The sequence below is a fragment of the Dasypus novemcinctus genome, chromosome 14 (genome assembly GCF_030445035.2).
Source record: "Dasypus novemcinctus isolate mDasNov1 chromosome 14, mDasNov1.1.hap2, whole genome shotgun sequence".
In the NCBI taxonomy this organism is placed as follows: domain Eukaryota; kingdom Metazoa; phylum Chordata; class Mammalia; order Cingulata; family Dasypodidae; genus Dasypus; species Dasypus novemcinctus.
In genome coordinates, this window is record NC_080686.1 from 109,116,956 (window position 1) to 109,134,381 (window position 17,426).

At 62.6% G+C, this 17,426-nt stretch overlaps 3 protein-coding genes across 4 annotated transcripts; 1 reads left to right on the forward strand and 2 right to left on the reverse strand.

The window, feature by feature from the left end:
• Positions 1-226: 226 nt before the first annotated feature.
• On the reverse strand, positions 227-4,590 carry TMEM249 (transmembrane protein 249). The gene is made up of 7 exons (XM_058276269.2): positions 4,567-4,590; positions 4,280-4,396; positions 4,056-4,206; positions 3,890-3,984; positions 3,605-3,800; positions 2,993-3,078; positions 227-2,765 (listed from the first exon to the last, which is right to left on the reverse strand). Exons 1-7 carry the CDS (start codon positions 4,588-4,590, stop codon positions 2,577-2,579), a joined length of 858 nt encoding a protein of 285 aa, XP_058132252.1. The 3' UTR covers positions 227-2,576.
• Positions 4,591-4,808: 218 nt separating this feature from the next.
• On the reverse strand, positions 4,809-7,757 carry FBXL6 (F-box and leucine rich repeat protein 6). 2 transcript variants are annotated; one of them, XM_058276187.2, is made up of 9 exons: positions 7,354-7,757; positions 6,949-7,107; positions 6,763-6,808; positions 6,369-6,500; positions 6,188-6,295; positions 5,995-6,108; positions 5,684-5,915; positions 5,352-5,598; positions 4,809-5,058 (listed from the first exon to the last, which is right to left on the reverse strand). In XM_058276187.2, exons 1-9 carry the CDS (start codon positions 7,740-7,742, stop codon positions 4,908-4,910), a joined length of 1,578 nt encoding a protein of 525 aa, XP_058132170.1. In that variant the 5' UTR covers positions 7,743-7,757; the 3' UTR covers positions 4,809-4,907. The 2 variants fall into 2 exon arrangements, with proteins under 2 accessions (XP_058132170.1, XP_058132169.1); XM_058276186.2 differs by having other exon boundaries at positions 6,745-6,808.
• Positions 7,758-7,873: 116 nt separating this feature from the next.
• SLC52A2 (solute carrier family 52 member 2) lies at positions 7,874-10,386 on the forward strand. Its single transcript, XM_058276188.2, has 5 exons — positions 7,874-8,181; positions 8,424-8,645; positions 8,734-9,619; positions 9,699-9,822; positions 9,923-10,386. Exons 2-5 carry the CDS (start codon positions 8,516-8,518, stop codon positions 10,133-10,135), a joined length of 1,353 nt encoding a protein of 450 aa, XP_058132171.1. The 5' UTR covers positions 7,874-8,181; positions 8,424-8,515; the 3' UTR covers positions 10,136-10,386.
• Positions 10,387-17,426: the final 7,040 nt, after the last annotated feature.

Genomic DNA, 17,426 nt, shown 5'->3' on the forward strand with positions numbered 1-17,426 from the left:
TAAAAACTGGAAACAAACCAGGTGTCCATCAACAAATGAATGGATAAACAAACTGTGTTGTATTCACATGATGGAATTATTATGCAGCTGTAAGATGAAATGAAGTTGTAAAGCATATGACAATATAAATGAACCTAGAGGGCATTATGTTGAGCAAAGCAAGCCAGACACAAAAGGACAAATACTGTATGATTGCATTACTATGAACCAAATATATTGTGTAGCATTATTTAAAAATGATATGTATCCAGCACATTTGAGTAATGTGTGTTTTTATTCAACTGTGTTTTCTTTTTAGTTTTTAATTCATATTTTTAATTATTGAATGTACAAAATAAAGTTAATTGAAAAAGAATAACAGCTGCAACAATCTCCCAAGTTATACAAATGTGCCAAGCTCTTGATTCCAAAACTTGCACTTAGGGCACTTATTTCTGAAATGATGAAACTAAGACTACTTATAATACATGCCTAAGAGCATCCCCTGAAAATCATCTTCTTGCTCAAATTGGCTCCTCTCTAGGTCCAACTTTGCAAATAAACACAGTACCTTCCACCTGTGTGGGCCATGACTCCCGGGGTGAGCCTCCCTGGTGGTGAGATTAATACCAAATGTTGGTCAGTGATATGTTCAAAGAAAGATCTTGGTCAAAAGAATGGAATGTAAAAATGAAAACAAAATAGAGTTACTATGCCTAAAAGATTTAAAATGGAGTCAGGAGGTCACTTTAGACATTACTCTTACACAAGTCTCAGCCAGATATCACAAACTGCCAGAGTAGGCAAAGCCTCAAGCACCAGTGTTCCTCAAAACCCCAAGGTCATCTGGACGTCATAAAGAAGTCATAAGATAACTCAGCTAACTATCTAAACTGAAGGATAGAGTATCCCAAATATTCACCAACCACAAGCAACTTATCTAATCTTTTTAAAAACCCTTGCCTGGAAGTGCCAAGATGAGACATGATTTGGGCTGCTACCTGGATCTGTGCTCCCGAAACTGTAATTCTAAGACCCCAAATAAATGTCTCTGTTGCCTTGCAGCTTAGTTATTTCTCAGTTGACACAACTTTCCCATTGCAACTAGAGGAAATACCCATTCCCAGTTGCAGCCTCCAAGGACCCTGCCTGCCCCCTCATCTCGTGCCTCCTCTTCTGTTCTCTCGGTGTGACCAGCCTGGCTTGTGGTTTGTCAGGCAGTCCAGATCCTTCGGTAGCTGGTCCTACGTCTGCTCCTCCCCTAGAGCATCTCACCCCTCTCCACAGTCTCTGTTTCAACTCAGATTTCCTGGCCTCAGAAAGGCTTTCTCTGACCTCCCTCACTAGAGTCGCCCTGCCTCACTGCCTTTGGAAGGTCAGAGGTTGGCACTTCATGTCTTCCCTCGGGTCAGTCCAGGAGTCCCGAGTGTTGCTGAGTGTCTCCGGGTCCAGTCGGCCTGTCCTGTGGCCCACACACCCTACACTCTTCACCTCTCCCTAGCCTGGCCCTACGCCTCGAGCCTGCCCCTCTGGTAAGAGATGGGCACAACCACTCTCAGGTCACCCTGGGCTTCTGTCTTCTGGAGGAGGAAAGGGCCCTGCACTTGTCCCATGCATAACATCTCAGGGCCCCCGGATCCTGTGGCAGCAGGAGCGTTTGGCCAGTGTCCAGTTGGGAGCCATCTGGTTTCCAGCAGGGCCGACTTCGTGGCGTGTGACCTGGGCAGTCACACAGGCCCTGTGCCCAGGGCCTCACTGTCAGAAGGCCCCCACGCTGGACGACCTACTCTGCGTTTCCATTTTGCACAGGGCTCCACAAACTTTGTAGTCAGTTGGGTTCCAGTGACACTGAGTTGACGTGGCCCCAGATGGCCCCATCACCGGCACGGCCCCGAGGGAAAACGCTGAGGTGGGAGAGCCAGGTTGGCAGTACCAGGCACCACCCCTTCCAGAAACGCCCATGGCAGGTCCCAGTACCCGGGAAGCCTCAGGGGCTGGAGATCCTGGAGCTCTGCTGGACCAGACAGGCTCTGGAGCAGGATCCCAGGGCACCCTGAGCCCCCCTGCGCCCACCCATCGCAGCACACCTTCAGCCTGGCCTCTTCTCAGCAGCGCATTCCCCAGGACTTGGGTAGCAGCCACACTGAGGTGTGTCCAGGCCACCACGAGCCACCTGCCCCCACCCTATTGCTACGGGACCAGGAAGGGCGGAATGGACCAATCAGATTCTGGTACCTGGGATTCAGAGCCTCGGTCAGCTCAGCCGAGGCCTGGCCTGGAAGGCCCAGTTCTGGCCCGAAAGCAAAGGGGGCATGGGTGGGCAGGCAGTGCAAGGGTCAAGCGGGGCAGCCACTGGCCTTGGAGCCCACACCCGGGTTTGCTCCAGGGGGCTGGTGAGGCCCTGGGACGGGTGCTCGAGAAAGACCCCTCCCCAACCCTGGTCCAGAGGAAAGAGGCAGCTTTATTGTGAAGAGGGCCAGTGGGTGCGACTCCCGTGTGTCCGACCCACGGTGGGGTGGGGGGCTCATGGGCGGGGCAGGGAGGGGAGGGGAGAGGGAAGAGCGTCCGGGAGGCGAGAGGGGCGCGCGGGCGGGGCGTCACACGTCCAGCTCGGTCAGGGAGCGCCCGGGCCTGCTGTAGGAGCGGTCCCTGCGCAGCACGATGCCCGGGCTGAAGGCGGCCCCCAGCGGCCAGTGGCGGACCACGTGGCGGTAGGACGTGGCCTGGTGGTCGAAGTAGTTAATGTCCAGCTTCCGCGCGATGTGGCGGCCCAGGAATTCCATTTGCTGCGGGAGCGGGCGGCGGTCGGCCCTTGCCCAGCCAGGAGGTCGCCCGCGAGGGGTCGCCTGCCGGCCGGCCGCAGCCCCCGCCCCGCGGGCCCGAGCGGTCCGCTCCTCCGCTGCGGGCGAAACGGCGCGCCCTAAGACCCCAAACGCGTGAAGCGCCTCTGTCCCGAGGAGCGGGAGGAGGCGCCCCGAGAGGGGCCGTGCGGGGGTCGCCGGGCGGGACCCACCTCGTAGCGCTCCGACAGCTGCACCAGCACCAGCGGCTCCAGCTTGTGGCCGCACAGGACCAGCTGGAAGAAGGACCTCCCGTAGGCTGCGGGGGGCGGGCTCAGTCTCCACGCGCGGGCGGGGGCAGGGGCGGCTGGCCCGGCCTAGGCCCCGCCCCCACGGCCCTGCCCCGCCCAGGCCCCGCCCCCACGGCCCATGGCCCCGCCCCGCCCTCACGGCCCCGCCCGGCCACGGCCCTGTCCCGCCCAGGCCCCGCCCCATGGCCCATGGCCCCGCCCCCGCCGCAGGCCCCGCCCTCGGCCCCGCCCCCAGGGCCCGCCCTCGGCCCGCCCCCACGGCCCTGTCCTGCCGCTGGCCCCGCCCCCGGCCACATGTGGCCCCGCCCCTGGCCCGCCCCCACGGCCCTGTCCTGCCGCTGGCCCCGCCCCGTGGCCCATGGCCCCGCCCGTGGCCCGCCCCCCGGCCCTGTCCCGCCGCGGGCCCCGCCCCCAGGGCCCGCCCCGCCGCAGGCCCCGCCCTCGGCCCCGCCCCCAGGGCCCCGCCCTCGGCCCGCCCCCACAGCCCTATCCCGCCGCAGGCCCCGGCCCGCCCAGGCCCCGCCCCGCCGTCACCGTCCGAGCTGAGCGCCAGGCGCACGTAGACCAGGTGCAGCGGGCCCTGGCACACCGTGCGGCCCTGGATGGAGAAGTGGTAGATGCCGCGCGTGTGGTTCAGCACCAGGCGGCGCCGCGGCAGCGACGAGACCATGAGCCACAGGCCCGCGACCATGCCGCACGCGGGGAAGCCCCACGTCGCCTGCCGGTGCACCTGCGGGGCCGCGGGGGAGCGTGGGCGCGGCCGCGGGGGCCCGGGGCGGGGCGGGGCGGGGCGGGGGCCCGGGGCGGGGCGGGGCAGACCTCGCTCACGACGCCGAAGACCACCAGGAGGAGGCAGACGGCGAAGAGCAGCGACCCCTTCCACAGCGTGTCCAGGTAGTACTCGAGCACGAAGACTGCGGCGCGGCGGCGTGAGGGCCGCGCCCGGGGCCCAGCGCCCGCCCGCGCGCCCCGGCCCGCCGCGCACCTTTCGGCTGCTGCTGCATGAACGGGTAGAAGCTGTTGCTCTTGAGGCGCTTGGCCAGGTGGCGCTCGGTGCAGACGCATCCCAGCGCCCAGAGCTGGAAGCGCTTGCCCCTGGCGGCGGTGGGCAGGCCGCCGACCTGGCCCCTGGCGTCCTGGGGCGGGCACGGGCTGTCAGCCCCGCGGCTCGCCCGCCGCCGCCCGCCGCCCGCCGCCGCCGCAGCGTACCTGGGAGACGAGCTTTTCCAGGGCCGCGGGCCGCAGCACAGACACGACCGACAGGCGCGGGCAGGGGGCGGTCCAGGCCGGGCCGCGCGCACGTTCTAGAAGGCCAGGCCGCAGGTTCTAGAAGGAGCCGTTCTGTGGACGGCCCCTTCTCTGGGGAGCCCTGGGCTCAGGCCTGGCAGTGGGCAGGCACTCCCCAGCCGGCCCCACCCCCCCAGGCCCGGGTACAGGAGGGGTGCGGGGGACACTGCGCCGAGGCCCGAGCAGGAGAGAAGTCTCTAGGACGGCACCCACACCGACCCCTGCCTCTCCATGGCCCCCACCCGGGGCGGGAGCCTCCCACCACCAAGGAAGGCGCAACTCTGTCCCGGGGGCGCGCCTCAAGCACAGTGCAGGAGAGGGCAGTGGGTGGCCGACGCGGACCCTGGGACAGCCACTTCTTGTAGGCCCTGGGCCAGCCTCCACCCTCAAGCCTCCCAGGGGTTCCCTGGGTCCCTCCTCCATCCGTCGCCCTACCCCAAAGACCTCAGAGTGCTTAAAAACGTTTTATTGTAACAAAATGTTCAAACATCCAGAACTGGGGCGAAGCACAGGGCAGGGCTGGCTGGGGGGACTGCAGCCGGCCAGCCGGCTAGCTGGGGGAGGGGGGGCTGGTGAGCAGCTGCTCCAGGCACCACTGGACTTCCTCCTGGCCCCGGTAGACCCGCTTCAGGCCCCGGGGAAGGCGGCGGCACGACTCCAGGTTGAGGTAGGCCAGGCTTGGGCAGCTGCTGATGACCGAGCTGCGGGCAGAGCCGACGCAGGCAAGTTGAGCCGCTGCCCGGGCAGACCCAGGCCCCAGCAGGGCTGGGCCAGGCCCTAGGGCCCTTGCTGCCGCCCACAGCCACCGAGGCTCAAGACCAGTACCCGTGGAGTCCCTGGGCCTATGGCACCAGGCAAGGTGCTTGGCCAGTGGGCTCCCCTCGATGACCACTGGAGGGATCGAGCCGGGTGGGACACACCCCGGGGCCCCGGGCGGACAGGACGGTGGCTGGCCACACTGCTTCCAGGGACAGGGTGTCGAGGGGGCGCTGACCTGACTGTGCTCGGTGTGACCTGGGTGCCCCTGAGGTTGAGGGAGCAGAGGGCTGGCACCGAGCCCCCCGGGGCACCCGAGAAGGCAGCGAGGGCCTGCTCCAGGTCCTTCTCACGGAAGCCCTGACCACTCAAGTCCAGTTCCCACAGGGTGCGGTGCCACTTCTGGGTCAACAGGGGGCTGCCCTCCTTGGCCAGAGTCAGCCGGTCGGACATGCCGTAGAGGCCCAGGTGCAGCTGCTCCAGCTCTGGAGGGGGGAGGGGCAGGCATGAGCTGCCAGCTGGGCGAGGGGCCCCCACACTCACCCGGCCACCCACCCAGGGACTGCTGACCCTGACAGGGCAGATGGCAGAGGCCGGCAGGCGTGACGCGGGCACAGCCGCGGAGGTCCAGCAGGCGCAGGTTGGGGGAGCTGTGGAGCAGGCGGCCCAGGACCTCGTTGCTCACAAAGTTGGAGGCGGAGCTGGCGAGGCAGAGCTCCTCCAGGCTGGGGAAGCCCGGGCCGGGGGCCGCCCCTCGCCCCGAAGGCTTGGGCAGCCACATCAGGTTCAGCAGGCGCAGCACCTGGGGGCGAGGCCCAGGCTGCAGCAGTGGCGCCGTGCGGGGCGTGTGGGGCGTGCGGGGCGTGCGGGGCGCCAGGTACCTGCAGCTGGGGGCAGCCTTTCTGCAGGGCCTCCACCGGCAGCTGCAAGGGGGTGCTGTTGTGGCCAGTGCCCAAGCTCACCTCCAGGACCCGGAGCTGGGGGCAGCAACTGCCCTGCAGGGAGGGAGCGCAGAGGTGGGCGCGGGCGGGCTCGGGCTCAGCACCCGGCTCGCACCCGCCGGCACCAGCCTACCAGCAGCGCGCCCAGAATGGCTGTTGTCTGGGAGCTATATGTCAGCCACAGCTTGCGCATCCGGGGGCCCACCTCCTCCAAGAAGCTCACCACAGCCGTGGACTCCACCTGGAGACCCAGCACAGGGACACGGTCACCTTAGCCGGGGCTGTTCTGGGGCCCCCGGGCACGAAGGGCTTACCATGGAGTGCTGGAGATCCAGGCTGTGGAGCTGGGGGCAGGCTTTGGCCAGCGTGACGAGAACGCCAGGAGTCACACCGTGGCAGTCGGAAAGCTTGAGGAAGGTGAGGCGAGGACAGGACCTGCCGACCAGCTGTGGGGACAAGGGGCCAGGCAGGGCTGGGGGAAAGCAGGCAGTGGTCCACGAGGGTTGAGCCTCAGCTGTGACCTTCCTCCCATGGCAAGGCGGCCCCCCACCTGACACTGCCCTGAGGGGCAGAAATTGCTGGAAGAGAGAACAGGAAAGAGCTGGGCAGGCACCCAGAGTGTGTGTGTGTGGGGGGGCCCTGCCGTGCCCGACCTGCTCCCTGCTGAACTGGGCAGCCTCCAGCTCTCACCTCCAGCACGGGGTGTACCTGGGACTTCCAGTGGATGAGGGTCAGCCTCTGGAGCTGGGAGAACCTGGGCCGACAGCAGAGGCGGCGCTGCCAGAGTGCTCCCAGGCCCCCCTTCCTTCAGCAGCCCCCCTCCAACGCCTTGGGGGAGACAGGGAGGGGCCGGGCGGCCCACGCACCACACGGGCGGGAAGAGGAAACCCTCACCGGTTGGGCATAAGCCACTCCAAGGAAGCAAGGAGCTTCTTCTCCGCCCTGGCTCCGCCCTTGGCAGGGCGGCCGGCCTGCGGAGGCGACAGGGTCACCGTGTGCCAGAGCGCCGGCTGGGAGGCGGCCTCGTACCAGCGGCGGCACACGCGGGCAGCCCTGGGAGAAGAGCTCTGCTGTGGGGTCGGGTCTCGGGTGGCAACGACACCCCCCCCCAACGGCTACCACGGTGGCGTTTTCTAAAAAGGGGCACCTCCCCCTGCGGCGTGACGGACTCCCCAGCTCGGAGCCTGTCACCTGCGTCTCCAAGTGGACCAGCTGGAGACACGGCCTCGCGGCCGGATGCCCGGGCGTGCGCGGTCCGAGCCGCCGCACTCGATGCCCGGGGCCGTGGGGACGCGGTACCTGCCGAGGAAGGGCGCGGGCCCGTCGGCCGCCACCAGCAGCCCGAAAATCTGCACCAGGATTTCCAGAGGGATGCGGTCGCCCCAGCCCGGGTCGGGCTCCGGCTGCGGCTGCGGCTCGGGCCGGGGCCTGGCCTTGGGCCGGGCCGCGGCGGCGCGGGCGCCCGGGGGTCGCGGGCGCTGCGCTCGGCGGGCGAGGCGCCGGCGCGCGCGGCCGGGGCCGGGGCCGGGCAGCAGCAGCAGCGCGCTGTCGGCCTGCAGCAGGTGGAAGCCCGCGCCGCTCGGCGCCAGCCGCTCCCACCACCAGTCCTCGGCCGAGCGCGCCCGCGCCCCGGCCGGCGACGCGCCCCGGGGCCTGCGCCGCGCCCGCCGGGCCGCCCCGAGAGCCATGGCCGCGGCGGCGCGGAAGGAGCGGGCCCGGGGGCGGGGCGCGCGCCCACTTCCGGGACGGCACTTCCGGTAGAGGTGGTGCGGGGTGAGCACTTCCGGCGGGGGCGGTGCCGGGCCGGCGTCCGGCCTCGGCCGCGGAGCTGAGGTTCCGCTCCGGCCCCGCCGCGCACGTGGCTCGCCGGTTCCGGCTGGGGCCGCGTCCCCGGGCTGGAGGGCAGCGCCCTCGCCGCGTTGCGGGGCGGCCGCCTGGGCGTCGGGGGGCGCGCGCACCTGCCCCGGCGGCCCTCCGGACGCCCACCTGACGCCGGCGAGGGGGCGGCGCCCGCCCTGCCACGCCCCTCCTCGCTCTCGCCGCTCTCGGCCCCGGCTGTGCGCATTGTCGCCGAGGCCCGGGACGCGCGGGTGGACGAGCCCTGGGGGCGTGCGTGGCGCCCGCGAGGTACCTCGTCCCGGCGCCCTGCCCCGTGCTCTTTCAGGGCGAGGGTGGTGGCGGCTTGGGCACCCGCGCCCCTGCTCGCCGGTTGCGGGAGGACCGCGCCCTCCTTCGCCGTCCCCCGCGGGCCGGGCCCCGGGGCTTGGCCTTGCTCCGCCGGCCGGTCTTGCAGGTCCAGCCCTTCCCCGCTCCCCCCACCCCGGGCTCCCGGCTGTGGGCCTTTCACTGCGCTTGTCTTTTCCTTCAAGGTAGGAGAGGTGTCCAGCTCCCAGCAGAGCCCGAGGGCCTCTGCACCTAGCGGGAGGAGGAGGAGCCGGCCCGGAGGCCCCACCTGGGGCCCATGGCAGCGACCCCGCTCGGCCGCCTCGTGCTGACCCACCTGCTGGTGGCCCTGTTTGGCATGGGCTCCTGGGCTGCCATCAACGGGATCTGGGTGGAGCTGCCCGTGGTGGTAAAGGACCTCCCCGAGGGTGAGTGGGCGCCTGTGGGCTGCTCCGGCAGGCGGGTCTGGGGAGGCAGCTGCCCCCTGACCCTGACGGGCTCCTCCCCTCCCCGCAGGTTGGAGCCTGCCCGCATACCTGTCTGTGCTGGTGGCGCTGGGGAACCTGGGGCTGCTGCCGGTGACCCTGTGGGGGCGGCTGGCCCCAGGCACGGGCGAGAAGGCCGCCATCCGCGCGGTGCAGGCCCTGAGCGTGGCGGGCACGGCCCTGCTGGCCCCCCTGTGGCACCACGTGGTCCCGGTGGCCAGGCAGCCCCACTCGGTGGCCTTCCTCACGCTGACCCTGCTGCTGGCGCTGGCCTGCTGCGCCTCCAACGTCACCTTCCTGCCCTTCCTGAGCCACCTGCCGCCGCCCTTCCTGCGCTCCTTCTTCCTGGGCCAGGGCCTCAGCGCGCTGCTGCCCTGCATGCTGGCTCTAGCGCAGGGCGTCGGTCGCCTCGAGTGCCTGCCAGCCCCCATCAACGGCACCCCTGGGACCCCCCACTACTTCCCGGAGCACTTTCCGGCCAGCTCCTTCTTCTGGGCACTGACCACCCTTCTGGTCATCTCGGCTGCCGCTTTCCAGGGTCTCCTGCTGCTGTCGCCGTCACTGTTGTCACCACCCCCTGGACCCGCAGAGGGGCCACGGCCTGGCCCGCGGGTGGGGGCCCCAGTGGCTGGTCCTGAGGCCGGAGAGGAAGAGGCCTTGCCGCTGCAGGAGCCGCTGCGCGAGGCGGCGGACACCGTCCCCGGCCCAGACCCCAAGGCCCAGCGGCTGCTCTCGGCCCGCGGCGCCTTCCTGCTGGGCCTGCTGGCTGTCACCAACGCGCTGACCAATGGCGTGCTGCCCGCCGTGCAGAGCTTCTCCTGCCTGCCCTACGGGCGCCTGGCCTACCACCTGGCCGTGGTGCTGGGCAGCGCCGCCAACCCCCTGGCCTGCTTCCTGGCCATGGGTGTGCTGTGCAGGTGCGCAGGGCTCCCGGCTACCCAGCGGGCGGGGCGGGGCCCTGGCACGGTCACCCTGATGCCTTGCTCACCCCCGCAGGACCCTGGCGGGCCTGGGCGCGCTCTCTCTGCTGGGCGTGTTCTTTGGAGCCTACCTGGTGGCGCTGGCCATCCTAAGCCCCTGCCCGCCCCTGGTGGGCACCTCTGCAGGAGTGGTCCTTGTGGTGAGTACAGCGGGGGCACTGAAGCGAGGAGGGTGGCGGTGGAGGGGGCGGCCTGGGGCCGAGGGATGCCCTGCTGAGCCGGCTGCTGTGGCTGCTCCAGGTGCTGTCGTGGGCGCTGTGCTTGGGCATCTTCTCCTACGTGAAGGTGGCGACCAGCTCCCTGCTGCACGGCGGAGGCCGGCCAGCGTTGCTGGCGGCTGGCGTGGCCATCCAGCTGGGCTCCCTGCTCGGCGCAGTCGCCATGTTCCCGCCCACCAGCATCTCCCGTGTGTTCCGCAGCGGGGAGGACTGTGTGGACTCGTGCGGCCCCTGAGCCTGCGAAGTGGGGCCCCGCCCCGCCCGTCTTCACCTCGAGGCTGCCGCGGCGCCCAAGTGCCCAGGGCCCAGGGAGCCGTCCCCGCCTGGGCACACTCGCAGGCACCTGTACACTCCGTGGGGGACCCTGGCCTTCCAGGCCGGGGCGGGGACCAAAGGGCAGCTCAGAGCAGGGGCAGGCTGGGGCTGTGGGCTCGGCCCCCACCCGGGCCTGCCGTGGACTCGCACAATAAAGCGCTCTTCATCCTCGAGGGCACTGGTTCATCTGGGGACACCTTGCCCTGCGAGGGGCGTTGCAGCGGCCCCCCAGGACCCTGGCAGCCTCCTGGGGCCCATTACTTCTTGAAGCCCACCCCCAGATTGTCCCGGGGCGAGGGACAGCAGCGACGTGCCGAGGGCCCTGACCGCGAGTGTGTGACCTGCTGTGCCGCCGAGGGCTTGGCGAGGACCAGGACTTGGAGGGGCCTTGGGAGCCTGGGCGTCCCAGCCCGCCGCCCTTCCCTGGAGCAGCAGCCTCTCCCTCCTGCCATCCATCTGCTAAAGGCCCTGAGCCTTCTCAGCAGACCCGGCCGCCAGCGGATGGCGCTCGGCCCGCAGCCCGAGCTGGGGACGGCAGGGAAACCTTTGCTGGGGGTCCGCCGGGGGCAGGGTCTGCTCTGGGCTGTGTGGTGCTCAGGCTCCCGCAGCGAGCCACGCGGGAGGGGCAGGGGCGGTGGGGCCAGGCACGGGTGGGGTGCGGGGCAGGGGCCCGAGCTGCTGCCGGGGACCCAGGGCCCCTGAGCAGAGACCTCGTATGCCAGCAGGGTCCCCACCTGCAGCCCTAGGGCAGCACGGCAGAGGCTGAGGGAGGTGGTGCCTGCCCCAGCGGCCCCTCCCGCAATTGTCCTGGTCTCCGGATGTGCCTCCCGTCCTCGCCTGGCCTGCGCGGCGCCTTGGAGGAGCCTGTGCTTCCTCCTTCGTCTTGGCCCCCCAGCTGGGGCCTAGTGGGGACCCTAAGTGGCCAAGAGGCGAGGCGGGGGGTTGGGCCTGGGCAGAGGGGGGCTGCGCGGGGGAGCCACGGCCCTTTGAAGCCCCATAGGCCTTCCTGTTGCTGTAGGAAGCAGGGAGGGCTCCGGACGTCGGGGAGGGGGTAGGGGCAGACGCTGAGAGCCCGGTGCCCCCCCCACTTCCACTCGTGGCCGCCCAGGGCCCAGGCCAGTGCCTGCCAGCCACAGGGTGTCCCTCCAGGCTCAAGTCCCTGCCCACGGGGCCTCTCTGAGGGGGCTGAAGGACACCCCAGAAGGGGAGGCAGCAGTCCAGGCGGGAGTGGGTGCTTGGCCATCCCTGGAGGGCAGTCCCAGAGCCGGGTGAGGCCGGCCCCACCAGGAGGGCTCGCGGACGGGAAGGGCCTTTCCCGCACGGCCACACAGCCCCTCTGCAGGCTCGCTCTCCTCTCCTAGAGCGCGCCCGGCTGTGCTCGCGTGACCACAGGTCAGGGCCTTCCCCGCCAGCCCCGGCACGTCCGGCAGGTGTGAACAGCTGGGGGAAGGACAGCTGTCTCTGACCTGTGTGCTCCGAGCCCTGCTCTCTGGCTTGGAGACCCAGGACCTGGTTCTTTAAGGGGCTCCTCTCCGTGAAACTCCCGTGGCCAGAGTGCAGGGTGGGGAGCGGCCAGGCCCCGGTGTGGCCGGGGGGCAGTGCAGGCCGGCAGCAGCTCCAGGGCTGGTCGCCTGCCAGGGCCGCTGGGGCCTCCTGTCCTCCAGGCCTCCGCCTCCTTCTCCTCACCCCGTTGTCAGAGGGAATCGGGGCCCTGGGCGTCCTGGTGGGGCTGCCGGTCACGGGATCCCTGCCCGTCCCCCGTGGGTGGGCATCCTCCTGTCCTCAGTGTCCTCACCAGGTGAGCAGTGACCCGTGGGGGCTCCAGCCCACGATGAGTTCTATCTGTGGGTGTCACACCTGCTTGACCTCTTCAGGGAGTGCACCTGAGAACAAAGGTAACCAGCGGCCAGTGCAGCAGGAGGTGGGAGAGACGAGCCCCAAGCACGTCCTCAGACACCTTGTTTAAGCAAACGTGAGTTGATTTCTGCGTCTTGTACCTAAGGGTGCCCAAATCACTCGTCCCCTCCGCAAAGCACTTGAGACAGCTCACACCTCTGCAGCAGCCCCCTCCTCTCCAGCTCTGCAGCACGGCCTCTGGTGCTCCCGGACCTGTCTCACCCTCCCTGCGCGTTCCCTGCACTTCTGGCCCCTCAGAAGAACACCTGGGCTGGCAGGGCCCCCCATAGGCTCCCAAGGCATGCTCTGGGGGCAGGTCGCTGGGTACAGGACCAGCCTGACCTTCACCCTGTTTGAGGGGCCACCAGGTGACCAGCTGAGGGTGGCTCCCCTGGCTGAGGCCACAGGGCTTGGGGGCTGAGGCGTCCTTCCCTGCAGGGCCAAGGCGGGGGCCTGGGGGCCTGGGGTGGGTGCAGCTCTGGGCTTCAGGATGAGTCATGATGTCACACCCGTCTTTACCTTTCTAAATGAAGGTCCACCACCCTCCCTGCCTTTCCCGCCAGGCCAATGGCGCCCCTCTCTAGTGGTTTCTGGGCCGGGGAAGGTGGGAGTGGATATGGTCCTGAGTTCTTGGTTGCCCTTGGGTCTGGCGCGGAAGAGAAATGGGAAGAGCTGAGGGATTCAGGGACCTGAGGGTCAGGCTGAGGGCTTGAGTGATGGAGGGACTCGGTGCTGGGGCAGCTGGGAGGCGTTGGGGGACGGGGCATCGGGTGGACATATGGGACCATGTGGAGCCAAGGCCTGGGGAGCAGGCAGCTGTGGGGGCCAGGGCTGGGCAGATTGGGGCAACTGGGAATCCTGGGGTGTAAAGAAAATTCAAGGCTTTATATTGGCAAAACAGATTCCTTGTGTCTCTGGTAGAAAACTATGCATTGTTTAGAGCCATCTTTCCAGGTTAGCTGATTTATATAGTTCAGGACTTTCCTGGCTCTGAGCTATGTTACAACTCTGCATCTGTAGAAAACTGATAGCAATATAAATAATTATTTTCTATAAACAAATCTTGGCCCCTGGAGGTTGTCAAGTAAAATAAAATGGCTACTTGCATTGGGTGTTGCGAAGAGGAACTTCCTTTCCAAGAAAGGATTTTCCAGAAGACAAAAACAATTGACCAGAAAGCGGACTCGGCCCAATGGATAGGGTGTCCACCTACCACATGGGAGGTCCGTGGTTCAAACCCCGGGCCTCCTTGACCCCTGTGGAGCTGGCCCAGGTGCAGTACTGATGCGCGCAAGGAGTGCCCCCCGCGTAGGGGAGCCCCACGTGCAAGGAGTGTGCCCCCTAAGGAGAGCTGCCCAGCGCAAAAGCAAGTACAGCCTGCCCAGGAATGGCGCCGCACACACGGAGAGCTAACACAACAAAAAAAGAAACACAGATTCCCGTGCCGCTGATAAGGATAGAAGCAGTCACAGAACAACACACAGCGACCAACACACAGTGAATGGACACAGAGAGCAGACAACTGGGGGCGGGGGTGGGGTGGTGGTGGAGAGAAATAAATAAATAAATAAATAAATCTTTTTAAAAAAAGCAAGCACAATTGACCTGTGGGGCTTTCTGAGAAGCTGGAACAATGGTGCACACCCTACAGAACTGCAGATAAGCAGCACCTGGTGATAAACCAGTTTGTTTGGTAGAGCTTATCAGAATGGACGAGTGTACCATACTAATCAAGGTACAGCTCCCCACTTTGTAAGACCCCCACTATGTAAACTGGAAATGTGACATCACTCAGAACAGTCTTTCCCTCCCTTGACGTTTGCTCTGTATCAGCTTCCCATCTCCACTCCCTCAGTGGATCTCCCTTCCACGTGTGATCTGGATGCTGCCTGATTCATGAATCATAAGCTACTTATTAACTCCCATAAATGATACCTTGTCTAATGTATTTTTAAACAGTTTTTGGTGTTGGAAGTGGGCTCCAAAGAAGCCGCTCTCGCCGCCACCCCGTGGCCCCTGGGAGCAGTGAGAAGAACCAGTGAAAGGCGCCTGCTGAGTCCTGTGCTCTCTGCTCTCTCCGGGCACCAGACGTCCGTGGACACCTTCCCCTAGATGTGAGCTCCATAAACTGCATTGAGCTCCAACTCTGAGCAGAGCTAAAATCTGGGGATCAGACTAAAGATCTGATTAGAGTCTGGATAAAACAGGTCTGGGATCTGATAAGGGTCTGGTTGGAGCCGGGGTAAAACAAACCTGGTCATAAAGATCTGGTTTACCCCAACAGGGATCATAAAGGCCTGAGATCTGAAGTAAGTAACGTGAGTTCTTTATTACATCTGGGGCTTCCCCAGCTGGAACTCCAAGTGAGTACTTACTTTAAAACCATGGACTCCAAACTTGTCCATTTTTGCAAAAATGGTTAGCCTTTACTAAGGATAATTATAAATTGCTACAGCCACCATGGGGTGATTTTATTTTAAAGTAAATATTCTCAGAGGACATTGGGAAAATAAGGGAGCCTGTGTCTCTCAAAAGCAATGGGATACATCTTTTCATTGGTATTCAGAGGCTTCAAAAATTTAGAGTCCAAAATAGCCTCATTAAAAGACTCCTTACAAAAAACAAAACAAAAACTTAAGGAGGTAGGCGAGGATATGAAGCAAGAGATAAGGAATAAGGGGGAAGATGGCATCAGCAGAGCTCAGACAGGGCACAGCTCTCTTGTCGAATAGGGGAGAAAGTGGAGAAGTCTGAGGAAGCCACTTTGGGAACCTCCAGACCAGGAGAATGCCACATGCAGTGTCCAGGAGGATTGGGGACAGAGAAATTAAGAGGCTAAAAGGAACGCTGAGTCACTGGCCCCTGCCGCTGCGAACGCCACCCGTCCCCCACCCTTGAGGTGAACAGGCTTGGTAAAACCTGCAGCTGAGCGGCCTCTGGAAAGGGAAAGGACAGATTCATCCCTTGGAAGAGGGAGGGCGCGACAGAGGGCTGAGTGTGGTTTCTCTTCTAGCAAGTTTGAACAGCATAGCCCAGTTTTGAATCACTGGCTCCAAAGATCCAGTTAGTGGAAATTGTAGGATTCATCTCCATGGAAAGGTTTGCTGAAGAGTGCCATCTACTGGCCAGCTGGGAAAGTGAAGGAGGACAAATCTTGTCTCTCCTGTTTGTTTCCCAGGCACTGTTGATCTGATCTGCACCCCATTAATGGTTCCCTGGCCCTGTTTTGATAAAGAGGACAATCTCAAAGTTTTAGAAACAAGGAAGCACGATGAAATAAACCACTAGGTTCCCCCCCCCATGGGCTATGACTCCTGGGGATGAGCCTCCCTGGCACTGAGGGGTTACTACCAAGCACCAACTAGTGATGCATTTGGAAAAAGGCCTTGTCCAAAAAGATAAAAAATCAAATGCAAAAGAGTTTTTATGTGTAAGAGATTTCAAAATGAGTTGGGAGGTCCTTCCAGAGGTTACATTTATGCACATCCCAGGCAGATCTCACTAACCGCCATTGTGAACAAAGCCTCAAATAGGGGTGCTCCTGAGTGCTCTAGAGCCATCCAGACACTATAGCTAAGGCACACAATTCCTTGAAATCAGCACCCTGTCAGTCAGCCTTGAAATATATGAGAACCTATTTTCCCAATGTAACAGAGTTAGACTCATTTATAAGTTCTCTACATATGATTCCTCTACCCCTTTTATTTGAGCCTATAATTAGTACTATACCCATTAAATATATGTCTCAGAGACTTAAATCTTTGGTCTTTTCATATGCTGGTTGAGTCCTAAATCTCAGAAGAGTTGTGGCCAACGCCTAACTTACTCTCCAGATCATTGGACTAACCCAGAACTGACAAAATGATGATGATGGACAACCCCCATTCCAAAACACAGAGTATCAACAACTGCAAGCAAAACAGTTCCTTCCATCTGCCCCATAAGATCTAAGGGTCCCCTCTCAGTATGTGGCAGAGCAAGCATCACCGTCCCCAAAATCCTCAAGAAGCAGGACCCAATTAGAGCCCAGTTTTGAGCAACTAGCAGGGACAATCCTAACAATCCAGGTAAAGCCAAGATTCAAAGAGCAATAGTAACACGCAGCCTCCTGCCACTAAATCCCTATAAAAGAGAAACTGAGCATCCAAGTAAACTACATCCTGATCGGATGCCTAGACATCAGTAAAAAATTATGAGCCATACCAAGAAAATGGAAGACATGGCCCAAGGTCCAGAAGAGGCACAGGATTTTAGAGAACTAATTAATGAGATGTGCACAAATTTCCAAAATCAAATTAATGAGTTATAATATGGCTAAAGAGATAAATGACATCAAGGAGACATTGAGGGAAAGCAGATGTGGCTCAAGTGACTGGGCACCTGCCTACCATATGGGAGGCCCAGGGTTTGATTTCTGAGGCCTTCTGGTGAAGGCAAGCTGTCCCAAACAGGGAGCTGGCCCCCACACATGGAGGGCTTGCCCATGCAGCAAGCTGTCCCGAGCAGAGTGCTGGCCCATGCAGAGTGATGACCTGAGTGGAGAGCTGGCACAGCAAGATGATGCAACAAAAAGAGACACAGAGCAGAGCAATAAGAGACACAGTAGACCAGGGAACTGAGGAGGTGCAAGAGACTGATCACCTATTTCCCACTCCAGTAGGTCCCAGAATCAGTTCCTGGTGCCCCCTAAAAGACAAGAAGACACAGAAGAAGATGCAGTGAATGGACATAGAGAACAGACAATGGGGGGAGGGGAATAAATAAATCTTTTTTAAAAAGAAGAAGAAAAAAGACATTGAGCAAGTGCAAAGAAGAGTTTGAAATCCTGAACAAAAATAACAGAGCTCATGGGAATGAAAGACACAGTAGGCAAAATAAAAAACACATTAGAGTTTCTTTCCTTCATTGGTGTAAATTAAAGCTGCAGCCTGCTTTTGTGTAAACTTTCCTACAATCTGTTAATGTGTATAAGATGGCAGAGTTTTGCTTATTTGTTTTGAATTGTTGGGTACAGGGAGGAAACCACCCCTTGACTCTGTTCTTGTTTTTGGAACTTGAAGTGTTATAAAATCAACAGCTTCGAAATAGCTGTTGAATGTTCAGAAAACTAAGTACTAAACTATAAGTCCAAAGAAAGAAAAAACAACAACACCACACTGCAGTCACCCCTCGGGCTGAAGTGTGGTTTGCTGGCCTGGCGGGGGAGCAGCTGCGGCAGGCCAAGCCGCTGCCCCCATAATAGGGTGGCTGGTCGGACTCACCGCCACCCCTGAAGGGAGCTCGGCATGGGCGCAGAGTGCCCTCGGGTCTCCCCT

Excerpts from the sequence above, each read along its gene's own strand:
- TMEM249 (XM_058276269.2), bottom strand. The coding sequence starts at position 4,590 with ATGGAGAGGCAGGGGTCGGTGTGG. Across the intron at positions 4,207-4,279 it reads TGGAAAAGCTCGTCTCCCAG|GACGCCAGGGGCCAGGTCGG; the intron begins GTACGCTGCGGC and ends TGCCCGCCCCAG. Across the intron at positions 2,766-2,992 it reads AGCTGTCGGAGCGCTACGAG|CAAATGGAATTCCTGGGCCG; the intron begins GTGGGTCCCGCC and ends CCGCTCCCGCAG.
- FBXL6 (XM_058276186.2), bottom strand. The coding sequence starts at position 7,742 with ATGGCTCTCGGGGCGGCCCGGCGGGCGCGGCGCAGGCCCCGGGGCGCG. Across the intron at positions 6,809-6,948 it reads GAGTGGCTTATGCCCAACCG|GTTCTCCCAGCTCCAGAGGC; the intron begins GTGAGGGTTTCC and ends CTGTCGGCCCAG. Across the intron at positions 5,059-5,351 it reads GTCACACCGAGCACAGTCAG|CTCGGTCATCAGCAGCTGCC; the intron begins GTCAGCGCCCCC and ends CTCTGCCCGCAG.
- SLC52A2 (XM_058276188.2), top strand. The coding sequence starts at position 8,516 with ATGGCAGCGACCCCGCTCGGCCGCCTCGTGCTGACCCACCTGCTGGTG. Across the intron at positions 8,646-8,733 it reads GGTAAAGGACCTCCCCGAGG|GTTGGAGCCTGCCCGCATAC; the intron begins GTGAGTGGGCGC and ends CCCTCCCCGCAG. Across the intron at positions 9,823-9,922 it reads CTGCAGGAGTGGTCCTTGTG|GTGCTGTCGTGGGCGCTGTG; the intron begins GTGAGTACAGCG and ends TGGCTGCTCCAG.